Source organism: Electrophorus electricus, chromosome 21, assembly GCF_041902795.1.
Source record: "Electrophorus electricus isolate QZ-2024a chromosome 21, ASM4190279v1, whole genome shotgun sequence".
Lineage (NCBI taxonomy): Eukaryota > Metazoa > Chordata > Actinopteri > Gymnotiformes > Gymnotidae > Electrophorus > Electrophorus electricus.
In genome coordinates, this window is record NC_137517.1 from 1,702,501 (window position 1) to 1,727,500 (window position 25,000).

The window sequence follows — 25,000 nt, forward strand, 5'->3', positions numbered from 1 at the left end:
GATTTCGTGTCGGACATGACCTACCTGGCAGACATGATCTTCAGGACTCGGACAGGTGAGCGTTGGACTACGGTTGTCCCTTTCAACATCTACAACACTACAGCTTCATTCTGACCACTGCTACCCTGTGTGTGTGTGTGTGTGTGTGTGTGTGTGTGTGTGTGTAGGGTATCTGGAGCAGGGTCTGTTGGTTAAAGATGAACTCAAGCTACGAGCACGGTACAAGGGGAGCTCCCAGTTCAGACTAGACCTGATCTGTATGATCCCCACGGACATTTTGTACCTCTACTTCGGCATCAAGTACCCGGAGATCCGCATGAACAAGCTCCTTCGTGTCAATCGCTTGTTCGAGTTCTTCCAGCGGACGGAGACGCGGACCAACTTCCCCAACGTGTTCCGAATCTCCAACCTTGTCATGTACATCGTCATTATCATACACTGGAATGCCTGCCTCTACTATTCCGTTTCCAAAGCCATCGGCTTCGGGGCCGACAGGTTCGTCTACCCGGACCCAGCGGACCCGGAGTTCGGCCGGCTGGTCAGGAAGTACGCGTACAGCATGTACTGGTCTACCCTCACCCTCACCACTATCGGTGAGACTCCGCCCCCGGAGAAAAACTCCGAGTACTTCTTCGTGGTGGCCGACTTCCTGATCGGAGTGCTGATCTTTGCCACCATCGTTGGCAACGTGGGCTCCATGATCACCAACATGAACGCGGCACGGGCCGACTTCCAGGCCCGCATTGATGCCATCAAGCAGTACATGAGCTTCCGGAAGGTCACCAAAGACCTGGAGAAGCGCGTCATCAAGTGGTTCGACTACTTGTGGACCAACAAAAAGGCGGTGGACGAGCGGGAGGTGCTGAAGTTCCTGCCGGACAAGCTGCGAGTGGAGGTGGCCATCAATGTGCACCTGGACACGCTGAAGAAGGTGCGCATCTTTGCGGACTGCGAGGCCGGGCTGCTGGTGGAGCTGGTGCTGAAGCTGCAGCCGCAGGTCTACGGCCCCGGCGACTACGTCTGCAAGAAGGGCGACATCGGCCGCGAGATGTACATCATCAAGGAGGGAAAGCTGGCCGTGGTGGCCGACGACGGGGTCACGCAGTTTGTCGTCCTGAGTGATGGCAGCTACTTCGGAGAGATCAGCATCCTCAACATCAAAGGCAGCAAAGCCGGCAACCGCAGGACGGCCAACATCCGGAGCATTGGATACTCGGACCTGTTCTGCCTGTCCAAGGACGACCTGATGGAGGCGATGAAGGAGTATCCAGAAGCCAAGGCCCTGCTGGAGGAGAAGGGGCGACAGATCCTCATGAAGGTATTATTATTATTATTATTATTATTATTATAAAGGTATTATTATTATTATAAAGTTACTATTATTTATTATTATTATTAAGATATAGTCACATCCTTATGAGGGTATTATTATTATCATTATTATAAAGGTATTATTATTGTTAATTATTATTATAATAAAGGTATTACTATTATTTATTAAGATATAGTCACATCCTTATGAAGGTATTATTATTACTATTATTATTATTATTATAAAGATATTATTATTATTTATTAAGATATAGTCACATCCTTATGAAGGCATTATTATTATTATTATTGTTATTATTATTATAAAGGTATTATTATTGTTAATTATTATTATTATTATTATTATTATTATAAAGGTATTACTATTATTTATTAAGATATAGTCACATCCTTATGAACGTATTATTATTACTATTATTATTATTATTATAAAGATTTTATTATTATTTATTAAGATATAATCACATCCTTATGAAGGCATTATTATTATTGTTATTATTATTATTATTATAAAGGTATTATTTATTATTATTATTATTAAGATAGAGTCACATCCTTATGAAGGCATTATTATTACAAGTCAGAGTAACTGTCCCTTTACCCCTCCATCATTACCAGGGACTTTCCACAGACTCCACATACATACTAGTATTAATAACATTAAAATTATTTGTCATGACACTTTTTGTACATATAAAATGCAGCTCAGTGCTTACGGTTCATGAGATAAATAACAATATTTAAAACTTTTTTTGGAATATAAGATATAATAAACCTATTATGAATATGTAATTAAGAGAAACACTTTAATCCAGCTACACTTTTTAGTCTTCATTTGTCATTTTGCAGGACAACCTGCTGGACCTGGAGGTGGCCCAGCAGGGCCCGGACCCCGAGGACACAGAGGAGAAGGTGCTGAGGATCGGCAGCGTGCTGGAGGAAATGCAGACGCGGGTCGCTCGGCTCCTCGCCCAGCACGAGGCCCAGCAGAACCGCCTGAAGAGACGCATCGCCAAGCTGGAGAGCACGGTCACCTCCTCCACCCGCGGGGCCACCTCCGACACGCTCGAGAAGGAGGAGGTGTAGAAGAAGAGGAGAAGAAGGAGGAGAAGCAGAGGACAAGTTGTGTGTTTGTGCCCACAGTGCTCAGACTGAAAGGGAAGAACTCACTGTGGAAAAGGACCAGGACAGGAACACGGGAGTCTAATGCCACTCCTCCACAGGGCTTGTGCGTTTGGACACTAGGCTCACAGTGAAGTTGTTAAACCTCTTGAGGTGTTTGTTGTTGTTTGAGATGCTAGCCTTGGTGTTTGCTGCTGTTTGAGAAGCTAGCGTTTGGTGTTTGTTTTTGTCTGAGAAGCTAGCATTTGGTGGTGTTGTTTGAGAAGCTAGCTTTTGGTGTTTGTTGTTGTCTGAGAAGATAGCGTTTGGTGTTTGCTGCTGTTTGAGAAGCTAGGGATTGGTGTTTGTTGTTGTCTGAGAAGCTAGCGTTTGGTGTTTGTTTTTGTCTGAGAAGCTATCATTTGATGTTGTTGTTTGAGAAGCTAGCGTTTTGTGTTTGTTGTTGTTTGAGAAGCTAGCGTTTGGTGTTTGTTGTTGTTTGAGAAACTAGCTTGGGCTTTATCTGGAGCAGGTGAAGGAGCAGCTTTGATCTCCCACACCTGCTTTGTAACAATGCAGCTCTTTACATTTCAAATGTATTTGCTTATTTTATACTGATGTGGAACTCAGTTTCTCTACGGCCTGAATGGAGCTGTTTGAGTTTACTACCAAACAATATTATTAAGAAAATATTTGACGATCAAATAGAATACTGTAAGGCTTTTTTAAAACCAAACATGTAACTTATGTGTAATATATTTTAGTATGTTGTTCATATGTAAATGACACTGACTCAAAGGTGTATTATATGGTATTTTATAAATGTAGTTAAATTAGAGTCACCAAACTTGTCTCTAGCTGTTGTTTAGGTTATAAAACATGTAAACTCTTGTTAAACATGTAAAACTGCTGCAGAGGTTTGTGTTAATAGCGGTCAGTAGCATAGGCACTGCAGTCAAGAGTGACCTGCCTTTCTGATGTAAGAAGTTTATCTTAAATTACACTGTGGTATCCCCTAGTGCACATTTTAACAGCAATTGTCCATTCTGAATAGCACATTGGCATAACTATTCAAAGTGAAAACTAGAATATGACTGATACTGTATGTTGCGATTACTGTATGTGAGCTGTAAAACAGTAAGACATAGGCCTACTTTGCTTGTATCCAGTGTATGTACACGCCAAACCAAATATAAAGAAAACCATAACGAATAAAATATTTTTGCACAAGGACCTTTAGTCTCCCTGCATCTGAAATGTTACTTGTAAAGAAAATAATAAACAAACAAATAAATAAATAAATAAATGATTAAATCGCCCTATAAGTGAATCTCTGCATGACACGTTGCGAGTTTTTGACAAAGACGGGAGTTGTAGTTTGCAAAGAGCCATTTTCCTCTCTACTATAATATAAACAGAACGGATGAAGTCCTACAATTCCCAGCATTCGTCGCGGTCCGTTCAGCTCGCGCCTGTCAACTGAACGCGGGAGCCCGGTAGCTTTTCGTCAGCTCGACCGAAACGTCTTCAAGCTTTCCGATAGCAGAAAATAACGAAGTTCTGTCAGAAAACGCACCGGAGGACCTAACGGAGTGTGTGGTGACGGATTTGTTCCCGTTAACGTTATCCGATTCACGGTTCTTAATAATTTAGCCAGTTAGCTGAGGTATTGGCTAGTGGCTAATCAACATGAATGACTAGCCGTTAGCTGTCTAGCCAGATTAATAACGTGAATATGAAGCCAGCAAGCTTCTCTGGTACCCTAAATAACCTGAACACCTTTTGAAATGTTCAGTTTGTAGCCAGTTAATTAACTTAGCTAGCATTAACCTAGCTGCCAAGAACACTGGCAGCTACTGACTGACTTCTGCTGTCCTGGGCGACCACGGAGCCTGGTTCATAGATTTGGTGCTTTTGTGCTAGAAGCGTTTCAGTGAAGTCTCGGCCAAAGCAGACATCCTATGCAGGGCTGAGAACTGAGTCAGGACGCCTGGACTCTGTGCTCTGCCATAAAGCGTTGCACTTGTCGTGGTCTTTTTCCATTTTCTCCGTATTACGTTGCCTAGGTCATCTCCATGGAACCCGCCTGGCGACAGCAGGGCAGAGGCCGCGGGCGAGGTCAGAGTCGAGGTCAGACTCCCAGTGACGTGTCAGCATGTCGACCCCGGACCGACAATAGAGGGATGAGAGAGGGGCAGGACAGGGGCAGTTCTGCTGTAACCATGGTACCCAAAGCACAATCTCCACCCAGGCAAGGTAGGGGGACCTCTTCATGTTGGATAGCATGATATTGGTGTTCAGGATTATTCTAGAGTATTTAAAAAAAAAATCCTTCCCAGAGTAAAAAAGTATTTCAGTCAATATAAATGTTAAAAGCTTCGATCCTAAAATAAAACCCTAGATGATGGCAAGTATATTCAGTTTGAGCGCAGTGTCCTCTAACATCATGTGCTCAGCCTGGGGCAGCAAACTGCACAGGAGCAAGGCTGGAACACTGGCGCACAAGCTCTGCGACTCTGAGACTGTCACACACCCACAGGCTACCACGCTGTAGCTGAACACAAACCCACAGGCTGCCACGCTGTAGCTGAACACAAACCCACAGGCTGCCACGCTGTAGCTGAACACAAACCCACAGGCTGCCATGCTGTAGCTTAAACAACAGCCTGACAGTGCATCAGAGCACAAAAAATCAGATTTGTTAATATTACCGTTAGAAAAACCTCTCCTTAATGCATGTGAAGTATGAAGTATGTAGATCAGACCCCAGTGAGCACAGGCACATGGACGTCGGTTCTTGGGCTGTATGATCGAGCTGCCAGTCAGAATGTCTGCAGTGATGTGTAGTTCTCTGGTGAACTCGTGTGTTTGGGCCTATGTGTAGTTCTCTGGTGAACTCGTGTGTTTGGGCCTATGTGTAGTTCTCTGGTGAACGTGTGTGTTTGGGCCTATGTGCAGTTCTTTGGTGAACCCGTGTGTTTGGGCCTGTGTGTAGTTCTCTGGTGAAGTCGTGTGTGCTGTTTTGTGGGTTTCTCCTTTGAAGCCACGTCTCCTCAGTCAAGATTTGACGCGATCAGGAGGTCCAATCAGGCTGCAGCTCAGCGTCTGGCTGAGAAACAGTACAGCTCTTCCTCTGAAGATGATGATGATGCTGATGACGATAACGCTGGGCTCGTCAAGCGAGGCCGGATCCTGGAGTCGACCTTCACCACCTATGCTAGCCAGACGGGTCAGAAATGAACGTTCTCTTGACCTCCTTCACACACCATCAGTCCATTCACAGGGACTTGCAATCAGGACCAGAAGGTCCAACAAGGAAACTTGTAGTTGTAGTTTAGTCTGTGGTGTTTGTGAGGGGTGTAGTTTATTCTGTGGTCTTTGTTGGGGTGTATTTTATTGGGATGTAGTTCATTCTGTGGTGTTTGTTGGGGTGTAGATGATTGTATATTGAATGATGCAAGATTTATATATTTTTTTCTAAGGTAGACTGGATGTTGATGGTCTAATTTGTGTGTGTGTGTGTGTGGTCAGGAGGAGACGTGTCAGATTTGGAGCACACTCGTCAGTACCTGAACGAGGCATTTCAGTCTGGAGCTGTTACCTGCCTTATCTGTATTGCCTCCGTCAAGAGAACACAAGCGGTTAGAACACACACACACACACAGCCTGCCTTTGAATCGACTCTTTTAAGAGAACACAACATATGCACACAGAGTCTGCTTCGTCTGCATTGCCTTTATGAAGAGAAATCAAAGAAATCACACACACACACTCTCTCACACACACACACACACACTCTCTCTGTCTCACACACACTCTCTCTCTGTCACACACTCAACAGTCCAGGCCTCTCTGTCCGTTTCCCTCTGCAGGTGTGGAGCTGTGTTGGATGCTACTGTATCTTCCACATCCCCTGTATTCAGAAATGGGCTAAAGACTCCATCTTTCTGGTCTCCTCGGCAACAGACGAGGATTTTGGGAATAAAAACCACCCCTGGCCATGGTGAGGACCTGTCCCCACACCTGTCACCACAAGCTCATGTTACTGAGTATTACTGAATAACCCTCTCTCTGCCCCCCCCCTGCCTCAGTCCTAAGTGTAGGTATGAGTATTCTTCTCAGCAGACACCAACTCGTTACTACTGTTACTGTGGGAAGGAGGCGGACCCTGTGCCAGACCCTTGGCTCCTCCCACACTCCTGTGGCCAGGTGTGTGACAGAGACTTCAAACCGCCCTGCGGACACCGCTGTCTGCTGCTCTGCCATCCAGGTACACGCGCTCTCTGTCATGCACTCTCGGAAAGATGAAAATCATAATAAACATTATAACACAAGACTGAAGTGTAATAACCAAAATAGTGTCCAGTGAATGTACAGCATTTGGAATGAAACTCTTCATGTGTTAAGTGTAGTTTTGAGCTCCCATGTTTGGAAAATGTAAAAGACTAAATGGGCGTGCGTGTGCGCGTGCGTGTGTGTCTGCACGTCTGCCTGTGTGTTTGTGTGTGTGTGGGGTGTGTGTGTGTGTGTGTATTTCAGGTCCTTGTCCTCCATGTCCTAAGATGGTGAGTGTGTCGTGTGTGTGTGGGAAGGCGGCCCCTGTGCCCCGCCGCTGCAGTAATAAAGCCTGGACATGTGGGAAGATCTGTAACCGCACCCTTCCCTGCAGGACACACACCTGTACACACACCTGCCACGCAGGTAACCTGCTCCACACCTCACACACCTATCCTGCAGGTAACCAAGTCTGTACAGCACATACCTGTTATATTAATAACATCCCCTCCCCACTGGGTGTGTGTGTGTGTGTGTGTGTGTGTGTGTGTGTGTGTGTGTGTGTGTGTGTGTGTGTGTGTGTGTGTGTGTGTGTGTGTGAGAACACAGGTATGTGTGAGCCGTGTCCTAGAGTGAGTAGGCAGAAGTGTGTGTGTGGCAGGAAACAGGCAGAGCGCCAGTGTGCCAGTCCAGTCTGGCACTGTGACCAGGTGACCTTTCACCTCTCACCTTTAACCCCCTGTCACCATATGGTCCTTAAGTGATGCGCGTGCGTGTGTGTGTAACATCTTCTATCTGTGCAGGTGTGTGGCCGTCCATTGACATGCGGGAATCACACGTGTGAGCGTGTGTGTCATACAGATGTGTGTGGGGAGTGTCCCCGCGCAGTGAACCGGACCTGCCCCTGTGGCAAAAGCAGTGAGTTGCGTGTGTGTGTGTGTGTGTTTGTGTGTGTGTGTGTGTGTGCGGGAGCAGACCAGAGTGTTAGACTTTCCCCTGCTAAGAGAGCAGTGAGTTACACACCAAATACAGCCCTGACCTTTTGAACTGTTCGTGTGTGTGTGCGCGCCAGAGTGTGCATTGCCTTGCACTGTTGACGTTCCTACCTGTGGGGACACCTGTGATAAGAAGCTGGACTGTGGTTTACACACCTGTTCCATGCGCTGCCACAGAGGACCCTGTGAAACCTGCAGACAGGTACATAATCTCACACGTGTGCACACACATATGCACATATATATACATACACATGCACATAAACATACAAACACATACATACATGCATACACAAATGCATGCATGCATACATACATACATACATACATATACATACATACATACATACACACATACATACATTTGCACGCGCATACATAAATACACATGCACACATACATACGCACGCGCATACATATATACACACGCACACATACATACATACATACATACATACATACATACATACAAACACATGCATACATGCACACATACATACATACGCACACACATGCAAGCATACATACGCATGCATACATACACATGCACACATACATACGTAAGCGCATACACATGCACACATACATGCATGCATGCACACATGCATACATATATACATACATACGCACACATACATGCACATATACATACATACATGCACATATACATACATACATGCACATATACATAGACACGTATGTACGTACGTACATACATACATGCATACATAAACGCGCACATACACACACACACACACACATGCATGCATGCATATACATACATACATACATACACACGCACATCCATCTGCTTCTGTTTTGGACCCTCCTGTGTGCCTCTCAGTCACCTACATCACATCAGCACTTTGGGCTGATTCAGTAGAATGAAATGCTATAAGAAAGCAAGCAAATGCCCATCACAGAATGTGTGTGTGCGTGTGCTTTTGCATGCGTGTGTGTGTGTAGGAGGTAGAGAAGCACTGTCGTTGTGGACGCTACAGCAAGTCTATGCCATGCCATAAGGAGTATCTGTGTGAGAACAAGTGCAGCCAGACACGCAACTGTAACAGACATCAGTGCAGAAGAAAGGTACACGCACGCACACTGTTTTCCTGACATTACTAGTTATGAATGTTTGTTTATTTTTCAACACTCATACACACTTTAAATGTTACTAAAGTTGTGCTTATGACTAGACTTTGTGTGTGTGCATGCACATGTTTGTGTGTGTTTGTTGGTAGTGTTGCCCTGGTAAATGTCCACCGTGCGATCTGAGCTGTGGCAGAACCCTGGGCTGCAGGAACCACAAATGTCCCTCGGTGTGTCATCCAGGTATACACACACACACACACACACACCTATCAGCACATGCACATAGACTAATATAAAAACACACTCACATTAACTGTCCCCAGAATGGTTTGTTTTCCCTGTCCATCCAGCTGAGGTCAAGGGTCACGTTTTGGAACAATATTTTAACACAAACAAAAAAAATGCCTGGGATAAAGTAGAAGAATTTGTCTCCAGGACAGTCCAGCTCAAATTCAGGTAGCATCGCTAGAGCTTTTGCAGTGAAAACCCACATATCAGACATTTCCCTGTATGTTAGTTCATGATTTTGGTACTTTTAAAATTCCATTAAAATGCTAAATATGCTTTATTTAGACATGCCTATATTTATGTGGCCATTTAAAAATAAAATGTTTTACATTTCATTTACACAGTACTTTACACTGAGTGCACTGAAGTGATGAAGGTTTCTAGTTCTGTGGCGCTCCACAGCGCCCCCTGTTCCCCACGCATGGTGCTGCCACACAGGGACTAGTGTGTGGCTACATCATGCGTACAAAAGTGAAGACCCCATCATGTCCAGCGCCGATTCTGATGCATTGACCTTTAATTTGTGTGCGTGTGTGCGCACGTGTTTGAGAGAGATAACTGAGCAGAAAAGAGGTCAGGGAGTTGTAGTCTATAGGTCATCGCTACCTTGGCTGATGAATCTGATATCTCACTCTCTCTCTCTCTCCCTGTCTGTCGTCGTGGCGATGGGTTGCCTGGAGGTGAGATTGTAAGCGCTGTAGAGCGCTGTGGTTGAGACAATGGGGGCGTGCCCATGTAAATGTCAGCTGTATCTGACGAGGATGTGCGTGTCCTGCAGGTCACGGCAGCGCGTGACGGGGACACGTTTGTGTCCTGCAGGTCCATGAGACATCACGTAGTGAACTGAGGCGGTGGTAGAGTTTTAAATGTCCGTTAAAGTAAACCCTCTCACTGAAGGCAGCCTTTCTGATTGGTTGCACATACTAAAATTGTAAAGGGAGAAGGAAATAAATGCCTTAGCTCATTTTTGATTGGTTACAAGGAAATGAGTGACCTATAGTCCTCCCCAAACTGCAGTGATCACGGCAAAAAAAACCCACCCGCTCCTGCTGAAACTTCCTCCTCTTCCTCAGTCATCAGCATGTTGTCCAATCAGATGTGACCAGACAACTCAAACCCTACGGAGCAACTCTGTCATTTACAACTGAGTGTTTATATTGACGTCTGAGCTTGTAATCGTGGTGTGTGTGTGTGTGTGTGTGTGTGTGTGTGTGTTAGGGAGTTGTTACCCCTGTCCTGAGGTGGTGCAGGTAAAGTGTGCTTGTGGTTCCACATCTCTGAGTGTTCCCTGTGGGAGAGAGAAGAGCACCAAACCCCCACGGTGTAGAGAACTGTGCAGGTACACACACACACACACACTCACGCATATACCATAAACAGTTAATAATCATCTGTCATCTGTGTGTGTGCGTCTACGTACCTAATCGTGTCTGCATCTGCGGGCAGTTGCGTTTGTTTTTATATTTCTGCACGTTGTGTGTGTGTGTGCGTTTATTATTTTTATGTGTATATATAATGTGTATGTGTATGTGCATCTGTGTGTGTGTGTGTGCGTTTATTATTTTTATGTGTATATATAATGTGTATGTGTATGTGCATCTGTGTGTGTGTGTGTGCGTTTATTATTTTTATGTGTATATATAATGTGTATGTGTATGTGCATCTGTGTGTGTGTGTGTGCGTTTATTATTTTTATGTGTATATATAATGTGTATGTATGTGCATCTGTGTGTGTGTGTGTGCGTTTATTATTTTTATGTGTATATATAATGTGTATGTATGTGCATCTGTGTGTGTGTGTGTGCGTTTATTATTTTTATGTGTATATATAATGTGTATGTGTATGTGCATCTGTGTGTGTGTGTGTGCGTTTATTATTTTTATGTGTATATATAATGTGTATGTGTATGTGCATCTGTGTGTGTGTGTGTGCGTTTATTATTTTTATGTGTATATATAATGTGTGTGTGTATGTGCATCTGTGTGTGTGTGTGTGCGTTTATTATTTTTATGTGTATATATAATGTGTATATATAATGTGCATCTGTGTGTGTGTGTGTGTGTGTGTGTGTGTGTGTGTGTGTGTGTGTGTGTGTGTGTGTGTGTGTGCGTGCAGTAAGCCCCCTTCGTGCCACCACTCCTCTCGTGAGCACCACAGGTGCCACTTTGGCTCCTGCCCACCCTGTAAGCAGGAGTGCCAGCTGCCCCTGCCTGCCTGCACACACCTGTGCCCCCAGCCCTGCCACGACCAGGTGCTCCTCAAAGCCCACCCCCAGGTAAGACCACCACACAATGCCGAACTATGATGGAGTACGGTGTGGTATGGTGTGATGTGGTCTAGTGTGGTGTGATGTGGTGTGATATGGTCTAGTGTGGTCTAGTGTGGTGTGATATGTGGTCTAGTGTGGTGTGATATGTGGTCTAGTATGTAGTGTTTGACCCCCGTTTCCCAGCTTCAAGCAGGGAAACTGGGGATCCCAAAAGTGTAACATAAAGTGCACCACAGGATGATGGTTGAGAGAGCTTCACTCACCCTCCCATCTGTGTCTGTGTGTGTTTGTGTTCATTCCAGGGTCAGTTAGCTGGTCCATGGGAGCAGCCATCAGCTCCAGCGTTTGAATGCAAGGCTTTACCCTGCCCTCCCTGTCAGGTCCCTATACCCACGTATGTATACACACACACACACACACACACACTCACTCTCCCTCTCTGCACTCCTATACACAATTTAAAGAAAGAACTATAAACTGACAGACTCCCACACCCTCTCAGCGTCACACTCCCAGTATTAAAACAATGTCTCTGTGGTGAGTGCCCAAATTAACCCTGCCATAGCTTGTAATATGCAGCATACATTTTTGTGTGTGTGTATTTTCAGCTGTGTGTGTGCATGCATGACAGCTTCAAGTAAACATTGTAATATTTTGTATATTGCTCTCTCTACAGGGCCTGTCTTGGGAAACATGAGGTAATGTTTTATTTGTCACACACACACACACACACACACACACACACACACACACACACACACACAGCCTTCTGCTACATCAAAGGTCTGCCCCTTGTTCTCAATCTTTCTTTATTTCCTTGTTCATTGTTCACTTGATCTCTCTCGTTATTTCTTGTTGTTTTTCTCTCTCTGGTGGCCCAGCGGTTCTGATGAGGCTGAAGGTTATGCAGTCTAATCTCAGTGCCCTGCTGAAATGCCAGCCAGGCGGGCGGGGGTGCAGTGGCGAGCTCTGTGCACTTGTTCTGTGTTCTGTTGTTGTGCAGTAACTGGAACCTGCAGGGAGTGAGACAGGGAGACAGTGTTCTTAATCACTGCAGGAGTGAGACAGGGAGAGAGTGTTCTTAATCACTGCAGGAGTGAGACAGGGAGAGAGTGTTCTTAATCACTGCAGGAGTGAGACAGGTGCAGCTACAAGCCTTTGTCGCTCCATTTTCTCCATGAGACGTCCTCCATGAAGCTTTAGAGAATTGTGCTACTGTGCAGTGACACTCAGCCTTCACTCCTCATAAAGGGCTTAAAGTCATGTACCCTTTATAACTTGAATGCATGGTGGGGTAAGATGGGTCTGTCAGGCAGGTTAGCACAGCACTCTGCTTCCAAGTTCAAACTGGTTCTCATGCAGCAGTGTCCTTCTGAATTCCACTGTTTTCTGCACCAGGCTGTCCTGCATTCCCTTATGACAGGGATCCTCAATCAAATTTAAATTAATTTTTTTTCATGAGAGTGTCTCTCAACCCAGTCCTCGGGGCATTCGGTGTTGTTAAACACTTGGGGTGGTTCCTGTGTCTTAGGAGGTGTTTAACCTGGGAGGACTGGGCTGAGAAACATTGCTTTATGTCCTCACTCTCCTGCCCTGTTTCCTTTCTGTACAGTTTATTTTGTGACATCATCACTGCATTAATTGTTCTACAGGATTTGACCTTTTATGACATCACCACGCTGTTCATTTGTTTCCTTTATGACATCATTGTGCTACCCTGTATCCTTCCTTTGACATCACCACCCTCCCCTAGAATTCATCAGATTCCGCCATTCCCTTTGTCGTCACTGCTGTGGTTTGTGTGGGATGGTGTGAAACACGGAGGTCTTTCTGTGCTGTATGTATGGCTGGGGTAGTTTCTATGGGATTCTGTCATAAGGAGGATTTGTTTGCTCTAACATCTTTTAATTAGCCAGTCAGCCACTGTCAGCATTCTGACTCCAACTCCTCTGCTCAGCACCTGGTCCACACAAACACTGGAGTTTCCCAGACCCAGCCAGTCAGAGCCTGTTCCACCCACAGCTGTTTTAAACTGTCCCAGCACATGCATACCGCGCTCATCCACTCCACCTGCAGCTATCGTTCTTTTCATTATCACCCAGCCGTGCTTTACCAGAGCACAGTGACTGAGCCGTATAACAAGAGCCCACAGCACACTGCTCACCATGCCAGACCAGTACCAAGAGAGTGAGAGAGTACAGACCTCACGCTGTCCACTGCTGAAAGTACAGACCTCTCGCTGTCCACTGCTGAAAGTACAGACCTCACGCTGTCCACTGCTGAAAGTACAGACCTCACGCTGTCCACTGCTGAAAGTACAGACCTCACGCTGTCCACTGCTGAAAGTACAGACCTCACGCTGTCCACTGCTGAAAGTACAGACCTCTCGCTGTCCACTGCTGAAAGTACAGACCTCTCGCTGTCCACTGCTGAAAGTACAGACCTCTCGCTGTCCACTGCTGAAAGTACAGACCTCTCGCTGTCCACTGCTGAAAGTACAGACCTCTCGCTGTCCACTGCTGAAAGTACAGACCTCTCGCTGTCCACTGCTGAAAGTACAGCCCTCACGCTGTCCACTGCTGAAAGTACAGACCTCACGCTGTCCACTGCTGAAAGTACAGACCTCTTGCTGTCCACTGCTGAAAGTACAGACCTCACGCTGTCCACTGCTGTGTTTCAATCTAGACCCATGCACCAAAGACTTTTCAATTTGGGAGATGATGTTCTGTGGTAACAGCCAGACTTGCTGCTACAAACGACTGCGATTACTGTACAAACAAATGAGAACCAGGATAATGGTGCTCAGCTGTTTAATGACCGTCTTTCCCCCCAAGGTTTATTTAGCTTTCCACAGCCTCCATGCTGGAGAGCTGAGACAGTTCAGTCCTGGCCTCCTTCCACATGACCCAGTGGGGGGTGGAGTAATGTGTGGGGGGGATTGCAGGATGGAGCAGTGTGGGGGTGAAGGTGGAGCTGTGTACTGGGTGGGGCGGAGCAATATGTTTGTGGGGGGTGGAGCCTGAGGTGCTGCTGGAGGACTACAGATGCGCTGGAGCTCGCTGAGTGGCTTCTCGTTTGGTCTAAGATTGGTCCGCCCCTGTTCCTGGACACTCGCCTCACTGTAGAGTTTAGGTCCGCCCCTGTTCCTGGACACTCACTGCCCTGCTGACTTTAGCTTTGTTTTTTTGGTGCCATAGGTGAGTCCTGTCCTCTGTCATGTGCGTGGCCCGTTCTCATGTGGCAGGCCGTGTGGGCGATCTTTGACCTGTGGTAACCATACCTGCAGCCTGGAGTGCCACACTGTGACCCCTGACCCTAGCAGTGAAAAGAAAGAGGTACATGACCTTCTCTACACACAGTCTTTTTCTCTCTGTCTTTGTAAACACTGTCATTTTGTCTTTATTAGAATTTGAATTATTTGTGTATGAGCATCTTATAGGGTTAGCCTGAGTTTAGATTGCAGTGTGTGCAGAACATTGAGAGGTGTGTGTGTGTGTGTGTGTGTGTGTGTGTGTGTGTGTGTGTGTGTGTGTGTGTGTGTGTGTGCGCGTGCGTGCGTGCGAGAGTGTGTTTACGTATTTCCAATCCTTCAGTGGAAAATGTTGAGTGTATTTATGGCTTGAACTGTATGCCCCACTCATGGGGTTTGCCGCTAAGCACCGTGGGAAGTTTCGTTCTGAGCGCCTCTCCAAAACCTTCTAGTGTTACACCTAGACCCTCAGATCAGGAGAGTGTGTGTCTAGACCAGTAAAATCCATCGTCCTGGGGCAGACGAGTTGGCCCTAACCAGGTTTAGAACGTCCAAACTTGTTTCTTTGATGTAGAGCTCACTTAATAGAATATTCTAGAATTCAGAACATTCTCAAGGGTTCTACAGCATTACAATAGAATACGGAATTCTAATATATTTAGAATTTGTGTGTGTGTGTACACAGGCTGGAAAGGAGTGTGAACAGTGTGAAGAGAGTTGCTCTAAGCCCCGCCCTGCTGGGTGTCCCCACGCGTGTGCCCTGCCCTGTCACCGTGGCAACTGCCCGCCCTGCACCCAGATGATCAGGCAGCGCTGCCACTGCAAAATCACCACCCTGTACATCGAGTGCCTGTGAGACACACACACTCACACACACCCGCACACCCAACCATGCCCACCACAACCACAGACACAAGCAGACACAAAATCACCACCCTGTACATCGAGTGCCTGTGAGATATACACACTCACACACACCCGCACACCCAACCATGCCCACCACAACCACACTCACACAAGCAGACACAAAATCACCACCCTGTACATCGAGTGCCTGTGAGACACACACACACACTCACACACACCCGCACACCCAACCATGCCCACCACAACCACACTCACACAAGCAGACACAAAATCACCACCCTGTACATCGAGTGCCTGTGAGACACACACACTCACACACACCCGCACACCCAACCATGCCCACCACAACCACACTCACACAAGCAGACACAAAATCACCACCCTGTACATCGAGTGCCTGTGAGACACACACACTCACACACACCCGCACACCCAACCATGCCCACCACAACCACACTCACACAAGCAGACACAAAATCACCACCCTGTACATCGAGTGCCTGTGAGACACACACACACACTCACACACACCCGCACACCCAACCATGCCCACCACAACCACACTCACACAAGCAGACACAAAATCACCACCCTGTACATCGAGTGCCTGTGAGACACACACACTCACACACACCCGCACACCCAACCATGCCCACCACAACCACACTCACACAAGCAGACACAAAATCACCACCCTGTACATCGAGTGCCTGTGAGACACACACACACACTCACACACACCCGCACACCCAACCATGCCCACCACAACCACACTCACACAAGCAGACACAAAATCACCACCCTGTACATCGAGTGCCTGTGAGACACAACTACACCCACACCCACCCAGCCCCTGCACACACACTCACACATGTAAGTACATACCCACACATGCACCCACACAGACCCAAACGGGGACTGTTTACGAATGACCACTCGTTTGCTGAGTTGAGATGTTGTGGTTGTTTCTGTAGGAAATTGACCTCTGCTGATGACGAGGGTAAGAAGTGGCTCATCTCCTGTAAAAACCAGTGTCCTAAGCAGGTGGGTGTGGGTACTGCATTTTCAGTGTGTTCTGGGGGGCTGTCATTAGTTATCAGTGGGCATGTTTTCTTGTCCTGACGCCTTCCATAGTGTCACAATTCCAAGGCACATGACACACATTCCTCCAGTTATCTCTCAGACTCTTATCAGGTGTCACAGACTTGGGGGTGGGGGGGCTTGACCAAAGTTAGAGAGTGGAAAAAATTAGAACGGGTTAAGCAATGTGACCATAATCTCATATCCCGATATGGGTCATTTCATGTCCCGACACAGATCACATTGTTGTTTATAAAATGGCCATGTTGAAAAACCTATTTCTTACTGCATTATGAATTATATACTCAACAAATAAATGGTTTGTCTCATGATTCTTTTTTCCTTTTATTTAGAGCCTTTCTACAAATTTTCAGTTACTCTTCTAAGAAAAAATTAAATTGCTGTATAAAATACAAAAAGGTGAATAGAGAACACTTTTCAATTGTAGTTCCATTCAAAATAAATAAATAACATTTCAGTATCAAAATAAAACATAATGAAAGTAGAACTGCTTGAAGTAAGAGTGTGTATACATTGTGTACTTCTTCCAAGATCAGCATAAAATTCAGTGTGTGTGTGTGAGATGTAAACATTGAACACTTCCATATTATGATGGCGATCAGAAGCGTAATATGAAGTGATTGCCCTGGACGGAAGAGAAAAGAACTGGTAGAAGCCTCAGGACAGGAACAGGTCAAGACCTGGTGGACAACCCGCTGCTTCTCCAAATCAGGGCTGTGTGTGCGTGCGTGTGTGTTTGTATGACCTATGGTTTCTCCTGCGGGTCGATTTCTGATCTCTGCTTCATCTGCATACACTTACAGTCTTTCATCTTTAAACAACCACACGGAACTTCCTGCTCTTGTACATGTGCTTCTCTCTCTCTCTCTCACACATACACTCACACTCACTCACTCTCTCTCACACTCTCACTCTCTTATTCCTGCTGTTCCCACCCCCTCCCTGCTGAGGTCATTATAGTGCTTAAATCTCTGATTGAGTCACAGATGTTGTTGCTCTAAAAAGAGGCTTGATTAAAGAGTTCTTTACTGTGATTTGGGGGAGAAAGTCTTACTCTGTTCAGTAATGCTCTGTTCCAGCCTTAGAATGACACACACACACACCCATTACAACCAAGAAACTAGAGGGCTTGCATGGTATCCAGAACAGCCCCTGGAAAGACAAAGACTTTCTCAGCCAGCCAGTTGGCTGTGGTGTGTGTGTGCTGTTTGTTTTCTGTGGCTCTCCTCGGTGTCTTTTGATGTCTTGGGTTGCTCTGTTGAATCTGTTTGGGACTGTCTGGTTAAGATGGCGTCAAGTCCATCTCAACATTTTTTAGATTTGAATTACACAGACTTAATTTACAAAACTCCCTCTGGTTGGCAGGAGTGATTGTGCAAAATGTGGTCAAGTATTATCATTTTTGTCTTTTTTTTTTTAAAGGCTTTGTAATTAATAACTATTATGTAACCTCAACTATGTGATCAGTTAAGACTGAATGGTATGCCTGTGTGTGTGTGTGTGTGTGTGTGTGTGTGTGTGTGTGTGTGTGTGTGTGTGTGTGTGTGTGTGTGTGTGTGTGTGTGTGTGTGTGCAGCTGAAATGTGGTCATCGCTGTAAGGAGCAGTGCCATGAGGGGGAGTGTGCAGACACCTGCAACCAGAGAGTCAAAGTGAAGTGTCCATGCAAGAGGATCAAAAAGGTAGACACACAGCAAAGAAAGACTAGGCAACACATTTATACAAACTTACCTTAACAGCTGTTAAAGCAAATTTACCATCTCACAAAAGCTCTAATAAATTCCTTGCGCACACACACACACACACACACACACACACAGTTTAGAACTAAAAGTCTTCCAGTCACACGACGTCCACACCCCTGAGACAGCAGTGTTAGTGGAGCAGAGACAGTTGGGTTTTTCCATATTTGTCCATCAGACTGTGTGTGATGGATTGGGGTGACTACACTGTAGTTACAGACACGATACCCCGCACACACACACACACACACACCACAGTGTAATGTTACCAGTGAGCAGCACTGGGTCAGTATATGACTGAAAGGCTTGACGTTCTAATTAAAAATAAATCTGTGTGGCTTCAGGAATTTTCGTGTTCTCGTGCACGGCAGGAAGAGGATTTGGTGCTGTGTGATGATACCTGTAGAGAATTACAGAGAAAACATACTGAGGTAATGTGTGTACACACACACACACAGGCATATATAATACAAACAATTCACATCAACACCCTTTATGGCTGAATATTTTATTACGCATTTTTATGAACTACTTCTAGAGCAGTCATGTCCAGGTCTCTAAATGACCTGATGATTAGTTGATGACTATGAACAGGTGTGTTGGAGCAGTAGAACACTAAACTGTACAGTGCAGGGTTAGTCCAGGTGTGTTGGAGCAGTAGAACACTAAACTGTACAGTGCAGGGTTAGTCCAGGTGTGTTGGAGCAGTAGAACACTAAACTGTACAGTGCAGGGTTAGTCCAGGTGTGTTGGAGCAGTAGAACACTAAACTGTACAGTGCCGGGTTGGTCCAGGTGTGTTGGAGCAGTAGAACACTAAACTGTACAGTGCAGGGTTAGTCCAGGTGTGTTGGAGCAGTAGAACACTAAACTGTACAATGCAGGGTTAGTCCAGGTGTGTTGGAGCAGTAGAACACTAAACTGTACAGTGTAGGGTTAGTCCAGGTGTGTTGGAGCAGTAGAACACTAAACTGTACAGTGTAGGGTTAGTCCAGGTGTGTTGGAGCAGTAGAACACTAAACTGTACAGTGCAGGGTTAGTCCAGGTGTGTTGGAGCAGTAGAACACTAAACTGTACAGTGTAACTTATTCCTATGAGGCAGTGTAAAAAGCATGATTCTTTGATTTCATTTATGCTTTCCCACAAGAAGTTGAGAGGAGGCATTAGAGCACTGTCACTGCAGGAGTCACGTGTGCACGCACTGTCACTGCAGGAGTCACGTGTGCATGCACAAACACACATCAGGGACACATCAACTAGCTACAGAACCATAGAACTAATGGCAAACATGAGAATATTGCACTCCCTGCATAACCCCTTCTCATGTGTCTGTGTGTATTTATGGGTGTGTGTGTGTATTTCTGGGTGTGTGTGTGTGTTTCTGGGCGGGTGTATTTATTTGTGTGTGTGTATTTTTGGGTTTGTCAGGCTCGAGAGGCAGAGGAGCGAGCAATAAAAGAAGAAGAAATGAAAAAGCATCAGGTAATTACTGAATCTGAACAGCTAACAGCCACTTCATTTGGCATACTGTGTATTAATATGGGGTGGGTGGTTGTGTGTGTGTGTGTGTGTCAGGCAGAGCTGGAGGCCTTTGAGAAGCGTCAGAAGGGAAAAAGGAAGAAGAACAGACGTAACACAGAGGTGGAACCAGAGGAAGGGGCTTGGCTTAAGTACAGGAAGTACCTCCTTGTGCCCGTCTGTGGTGCACTATTGGCTGTGGGAGCCTTCTATCTGCTGCAGACCATGTAGAGAACCAAGAGAGGACACTGGATTAATCCACACTAACCTCTCTATTCACCATGCTGCTGCTCTAATACACCTGCAAATACACACACAGACAAACACACACGCATGTCTTGTAATGCCTGCAGTTTTGGACAGACCTGAGGTCTAGGTCTGGTGGTGTTCATTGTGGTTTTAGAGAGTGCAATGCTCTTTGTATAGTGTGGCGCACACCTGGCTCACCAAGGCCTTCGTGAGCTGGATCATGTGCGTTTGGGGAAAACTCACCCCTCACACGCGGTCCTGAGAGCCGCAGACTAAATCCGGTCCAGGTTTTTGTAATCCCGGAACAGACCATTGAACTGCTTGGCCCCGGTCCATCATGGCTGACACCAAAGGTAAAAAGAGGCTGATCTGAAAGAACTGCCCCTCGGGGGACATGGAGCAAGTGTGAGGCCTTGTAACCCTGCCCCACCCTGGAGAAGACCTGAAGGAGGTGGACCCTGCAAAGACGTGCGCACACAACGCCAGCAACATGCCGCACAGCTGCGGCACCGAGCCGGGGAGGCGGAACCTTCCACAGTCACGCGACTTCTTCCGGATTCGGTTCGGTTCGGGTCTGACTGGTGACGTTGGATTCTCCGCTTCTTGTTGCTTGCCAAACCAGAATTTGATTAAACAATACATAAGAATTATAGTTCGTTATATAAACTAATAAACGCGTAACTTTTATAGGGCAGTTGACTTCTGTTCAAGTACAAATGCGATGTATACATTTAAAGTTTATACAGCTCCTTTCATGTTCAGTCTTCCTGAGGTACTTTGTTTTGTTTTTTGGGAAAGATTATTTCAAGACAAATGTACTTTTCCCTTAATACCAAGAGTTGTATAATGTTTGCAGGATAAGCAAGTTTGAACTCGTTAATAAAGCCGTTTAGTTAAAGGTGTTTCGTTTCCAGTCTCCGTTATGTTGTGCGCGTGTCGCGGGGGGCGTGTTGGCTGAAGAAGCAACACGGTGCGCGTAAATCATCCTGAACGTAAAGCGAATGTGGCTTCGTTTTTCGCGCGGTGAGCCCCACACAGTCGCCTCCGCGGCTGTAACTAAAGCTGGAGACGCCAGCGCGCAACGCGCACCAGTAAAGTTTCCGCGCCCACGTCCAGACGTGCGCCCTTGACTCGGCTGCATCGCGCCGAGGGTGGAGTTAACGGGTGTCGCTGTGAGGCCATGAGAGGGAGACTCGAGTCTTAATTCAGATAAATCAGCGCGACCTCTCCCTGGACGCGCAGACGGGCACACGGACAGGAACGGGCTGTGGCGCGCGAGACGGGCTCCCGCGCTGCGGTCATGTTATCCAGCGAGCAGCTGCACGCGCCGGGTCTCGCGGAGCCGTGCCAGCAGACCGCGGTAAGGCACGGGACCGGACGCGTTGCTGGGGAGACTTTACTCTTTTTGCTAACATTGGCCATGATAGCCGTGCCACGCGGAGAAAACATCGGGGCTGCTTCACAAATGTTAGTGCCGCTTATTTCATTGTAGCGTTTTAACTTTATTTAATCGTATCTGCGGGCGATGGTGAGGTTTTAAAGTTCTGTATTGCTGAGTGTTAACGGGAATCCAAGGTTTATTCCGGTATTACCAAGTTTAACGGTATTCACAAATAATGATTTGTACGTCTGAAGCGCTTCTGTCCACCCGTGAGTGCACGTTTAGCGTCTCGTTATTTTGTCTGGTGCGCGCTTAATGACAGCTCGTGCACCTGACGCATGTGTTAATGTGTGTGGACGCCTGGGCTCCGGTTTTTCTTCGTCCCTAAAATAAACTTCCCTCTCCGGACGGAGCGCTCCGATTCCCCGGCAACCTCCCAAACCCCTGGCAGGAGTGGAAAGTCTGAAGCGAAAAATACCTGGTTAAAAATAGTCGGCCAAACCGTGGGGCGCTCAGCGCGCAAAGGTCCTAGTACCGACGGGCTGGTGAATATTGCCCAACCTCAGTATTATAATGTATAATAATAATATATATTCAATCTTCAGTGTAGGAGAATAAAAACCCAAACTCGTAGATTATAGTTATGTTCGTTTAATTGTATATTTTGCACTTATTAACTATTGACGGTTAAATAATACTGAAATTAAATACCCCGAAAAAGCCACCTGTGGGGCTGAGGACTGCGTTCGTGCTAATATCATTGCGCGGTTATTTTTAACTCGCGGCGAGCGAGCGGTCCGCGCTTCTCCGTAGCCTCACCGTCGACCCCGGTTTACCGGGCAGCTTTAGGACCCAGCGTCGCGAGAGCTACCGTAAGCGCACGGGAGACGGACCGTGTTAAAAACTCTTGCGAGCAATCGGCGTTCGTGATCCCCCTGCGTTACGCGAGCCCCGTCCGTACCGGGCACCGTCAGTGTGCGGGCCGGTAGGCTCCCGGTCATGCCCGTCGTAAGTGCTGCTACCGGAGGACGTTGTGACCGCGGCGTGTCGGAGAGAGATCATTAACACGACGTGGATCCAGGTACGAGGCTGATAACCAGTGAAGCTCCGGGCTGAAGAATATGGTTTAGATGCGGTTATTTGTAGCTTTACATTATCGATAGTTATATTATAGACGTATGTTTTCTGTCTAGATGGTCATTAACATTAATAAAACAGCAACGAGTAATAATGTTAATTAATGAATTGTATTAACGTTATTGCGCTCCCGTAGCTGATGTTTCCTCGGGTATAGACGCGACTCTTATTCAGGAGGACTTTTACAGGAAAGTTCTGGGAGAGATTTTATCGGATTAAATACGTTATGATTCACTGGCTGAATTAATCACTCGCCCGTGAACTTTCTGTGCTGTTTTTCTGTCGCGTGTGAATGTCTGAGATTTGGTTGAATGCGTCACCTGTAGAGCGCCTGGGCACCGCGCGTGATGGGGTTTCCATCAGCCTTGTCAAAGCCGTGAAGCGGCGGCGTCTAGTAGCTTATAAAAGCTGGTAAAACTAGAAGAGCCAAGATAAAAAGACTAGTGGAGCGGTCGCACAGAGGGCTCAGCTGCTTTATTTGCACTCTAGTTCGTGTTTGGAATCTCCAGGCCCGAGCGTTACACGCGCTCGTTTAGGGACGTTATTCTGATCTCGGCACTTTCCAATGAAAGGAGAGGCGAGGAGGGTAGCGGGTCTTTCATCTTGTCATCTTGCTTTCACCATCAACAATGGCTCCACTGAAATGGACGCTAAACCTAATAGTCTAACCTTGTTTCCAGGGTTCGGACTCATCACACTCAGAATATGTCAGCCTTTAACTCGAGTCCGTGGGATGGTGCCGGTCGCCGCGGCGCTCAGCAGTGCCTCGGCGGCGTGTGTTTCCGGGCCTCCTCCCGTGAGGCGCCGGTCCACTCTCACGCCGGAAGATTTGTCCTGGACTGTGTTGACAGGAGCTGAAACATTAGCGTGTAGTTTCAGCTCACTTGAGTCTGCAGACGGTGCGGGTGGTGTTCATGTTGCTGCTCCATGCTGCTGCGCCGTAGGTGTCCAGGGCAGACGTGCAGGTGATGGGCGACTCGTGTGCACACAAGCTGGGCTCCGTGAAGCACCTCCGCTTGCTGCTGCTCATCCTCCTGCCCTGTGTGTGCGGATTCGTCTGCTTCCTCACGCTGCTGCTGGCTTTCACAGGTGACACACACACACACACACACACACACTTTTTCTCTGGATGTACTGTCTGACCTTAAAGACTCAGAAAATACTGTCTGACACTAAACTGGATTATTATGTTAAACATTCAGAGGTCTTAGAATTAAAAATCAGGGCAGGAATGTGGTAACACTGCTCAGCTATGTTCCCCTGGTTGGTGTTTGAGAACTGTGGGCGTGGTCCAAATATTCAAATGAGCACACTTGATTGACAGTCTGCTGTCAGTCACTCACAGCGTGTTACTCTCCTCAAGCAGAACTGAATGTAACACTGCAAGCAAGGAGATTAAGATTTATAAAGCCGTATGGGTACAAACCTACCAGTCAGGATTTTACAATAACTCTGAATGACTTGGACGAGAAAACCCACGTTCATGGGTGCTGTCAGACCAGTGGGATTGTGTGTATAATCCATGTTCATGGGTGCTGTCAGACCAGTGGGATTGTGTGTATAATCCATGTTCATGGGTGCTGTCAGACCAGTGGGATTGTGTGTATAATCCATGTTCATGGGTGCTGTTAGACCAGTGGGATTGTGTGTATAATCCATGTTCATGGGTGCTGTCAGACCAGTGGGATTGTGTGCATAATCCATGTTCATAGGTGCTGTTAGACCAGTGGGATTGTGTGTATAATCCATGTTCATGGGTGCTGTCAGACCAGTGGGATTGTGTGTATAATCCATGTTCAAGATACAATCTTAGGCACAAATGCACGGTGAACCATCTCATGGGCTTCACTGCAAAATCTTTTATCTTGGCGGTGACTCCCTGACTCGCTGAGTGTATGCCCACAGGAGCAGGTTTAACCTAATTAAAACAAAACAGATACCTGAGGCTTTAAATATTACACACAAAGACACGCACACACATGCACATTTTTGCTTCTGAGCGTACTGTCAGTATTACAGTATTGATCACTGATCAGTATTACAATAATGATCATCAAATGAAATTTTGTTTAGCTTTAACATGTACACTTCTTGTCTTCCCTGGGCATCATCATCAGGCTGCAAATGCCACACACACACAGTCTTCATGGCCTCTGACTGTTGTTCCTTACATACATGCTGTCCACTGTGTGCTCGCAGTGCACACTTACAGCGAAGATTTTTCTGGGTGTCAAGGTAACACATGTTCGAACACCCACACACTGTGCTAACATAATCAGTGCTGTGTGTGTGTGTTTCAGTCATTGGCTGTACTTCTGCTTGTGATATGAAGTATGTTTGAACTGCACACTTCACACATAGGAGGTGCAGTGTGGGTGTGTTTGAAATGGGGGAGAGAGAAGGA

At 46.5% G+C, this 25,000-nt stretch overlaps 3 protein-coding genes across 11 annotated transcripts in view; all 3 read left to right on the forward strand.

The window, feature by feature from the left end:
- The window catches only part of cnga1b (cyclic nucleotide gated channel subunit alpha 1b), a 7,761-nt gene extending 4,095 nt beyond the window's left edge, over positions 1-3,666 (forward strand). For 3 of the 5 annotated variants that reach the window (XM_081704459.1, XM_081704460.1, XM_081704461.1), the window contains 3 exons: positions 1-55; positions 168-1,318; positions 2,161-3,666. The exon at positions 1-55 is cut by the window's left edge and continues 52 nt beyond it. In XM_081704459.1, coding sequence (XP_081560585.1) covers positions 1-55; positions 168-1,318; positions 2,161-2,418 — 1,464 coding nt within the window. In that variant the 3' untranslated portion in view covers positions 2,419-3,666. The remainder of the gene's footprint in view (positions 56-167; positions 1,319-2,160) is intronic. The other 2 variants (XM_027032989.3, XM_081704462.1) reach the window with 1 other exon arrangement.
- A 226-nt stretch (positions 3,667-3,892) lies between these two features.
- Positions 3,893-20,980, forward strand: nfxl1 (nuclear transcription factor, X-box binding-like 1). Of its 2 annotated transcripts, XM_027032990.3 has the most exons (23): positions 3,896-4,025; positions 4,500-4,689; positions 5,477-5,662; positions 5,965-6,074; positions 6,306-6,436; positions 6,525-6,703; positions 6,973-7,134; positions 7,318-7,418; positions 7,512-7,626; positions 7,781-7,905; positions 8,670-8,792; positions 8,945-9,035; positions 10,302-10,422; positions 11,200-11,359; positions 11,656-11,747; positions 12,030-12,051; positions 14,551-14,688; positions 15,289-15,455; positions 16,445-16,514; positions 18,148-18,252; positions 18,657-18,743; positions 19,740-19,793; positions 19,887-20,980. In XM_027032990.3, exons 2-23 carry the CDS (start codon positions 4,509-4,511, stop codon positions 20,058-20,060), a joined length of 2,694 nt encoding a protein of 897 aa, XP_026888791.2. In that variant the 5' UTR covers positions 3,896-4,025; positions 4,500-4,508; the 3' UTR covers positions 20,061-20,980. The 2 variants fall into 2 exon arrangements, with proteins under 2 accessions (XP_081560584.1, XP_026888791.2); XM_081704458.1 differs by lacking the exons at positions 18,657-18,743; positions 19,740-19,793; positions 19,887-20,980 and adding an exon at positions 16,904-16,970 and having other exon boundaries at positions 3,893-4,025.
- Positions 20,981-21,191: 211 nt separating this feature from the next.
- corin (corin, serine peptidase) overlaps positions 21,192-25,000 on the forward strand; it is a 38,780-nt gene continuing 34,971 nt past the window's right edge. Inside the window, exons 1-2 of one of the 4 annotated variants that reach the window (XM_035521283.2) lie at positions 21,192-21,438; positions 23,541-23,685. In XM_035521283.2, the coding sequence (XP_035377176.2) occupies positions 21,379-21,438; positions 23,541-23,685 (205 nt within the window). In that variant the 5' untranslated portion in view covers positions 21,192-21,378. Of the gene's footprint in view, positions 21,546-21,613; positions 22,541-23,540; positions 23,686-25,000 lie in introns of those variants that run through there. The other 3 variants (XM_081704456.1, XM_081704455.1, XM_081704457.1) reach the window with 3 other exon arrangements.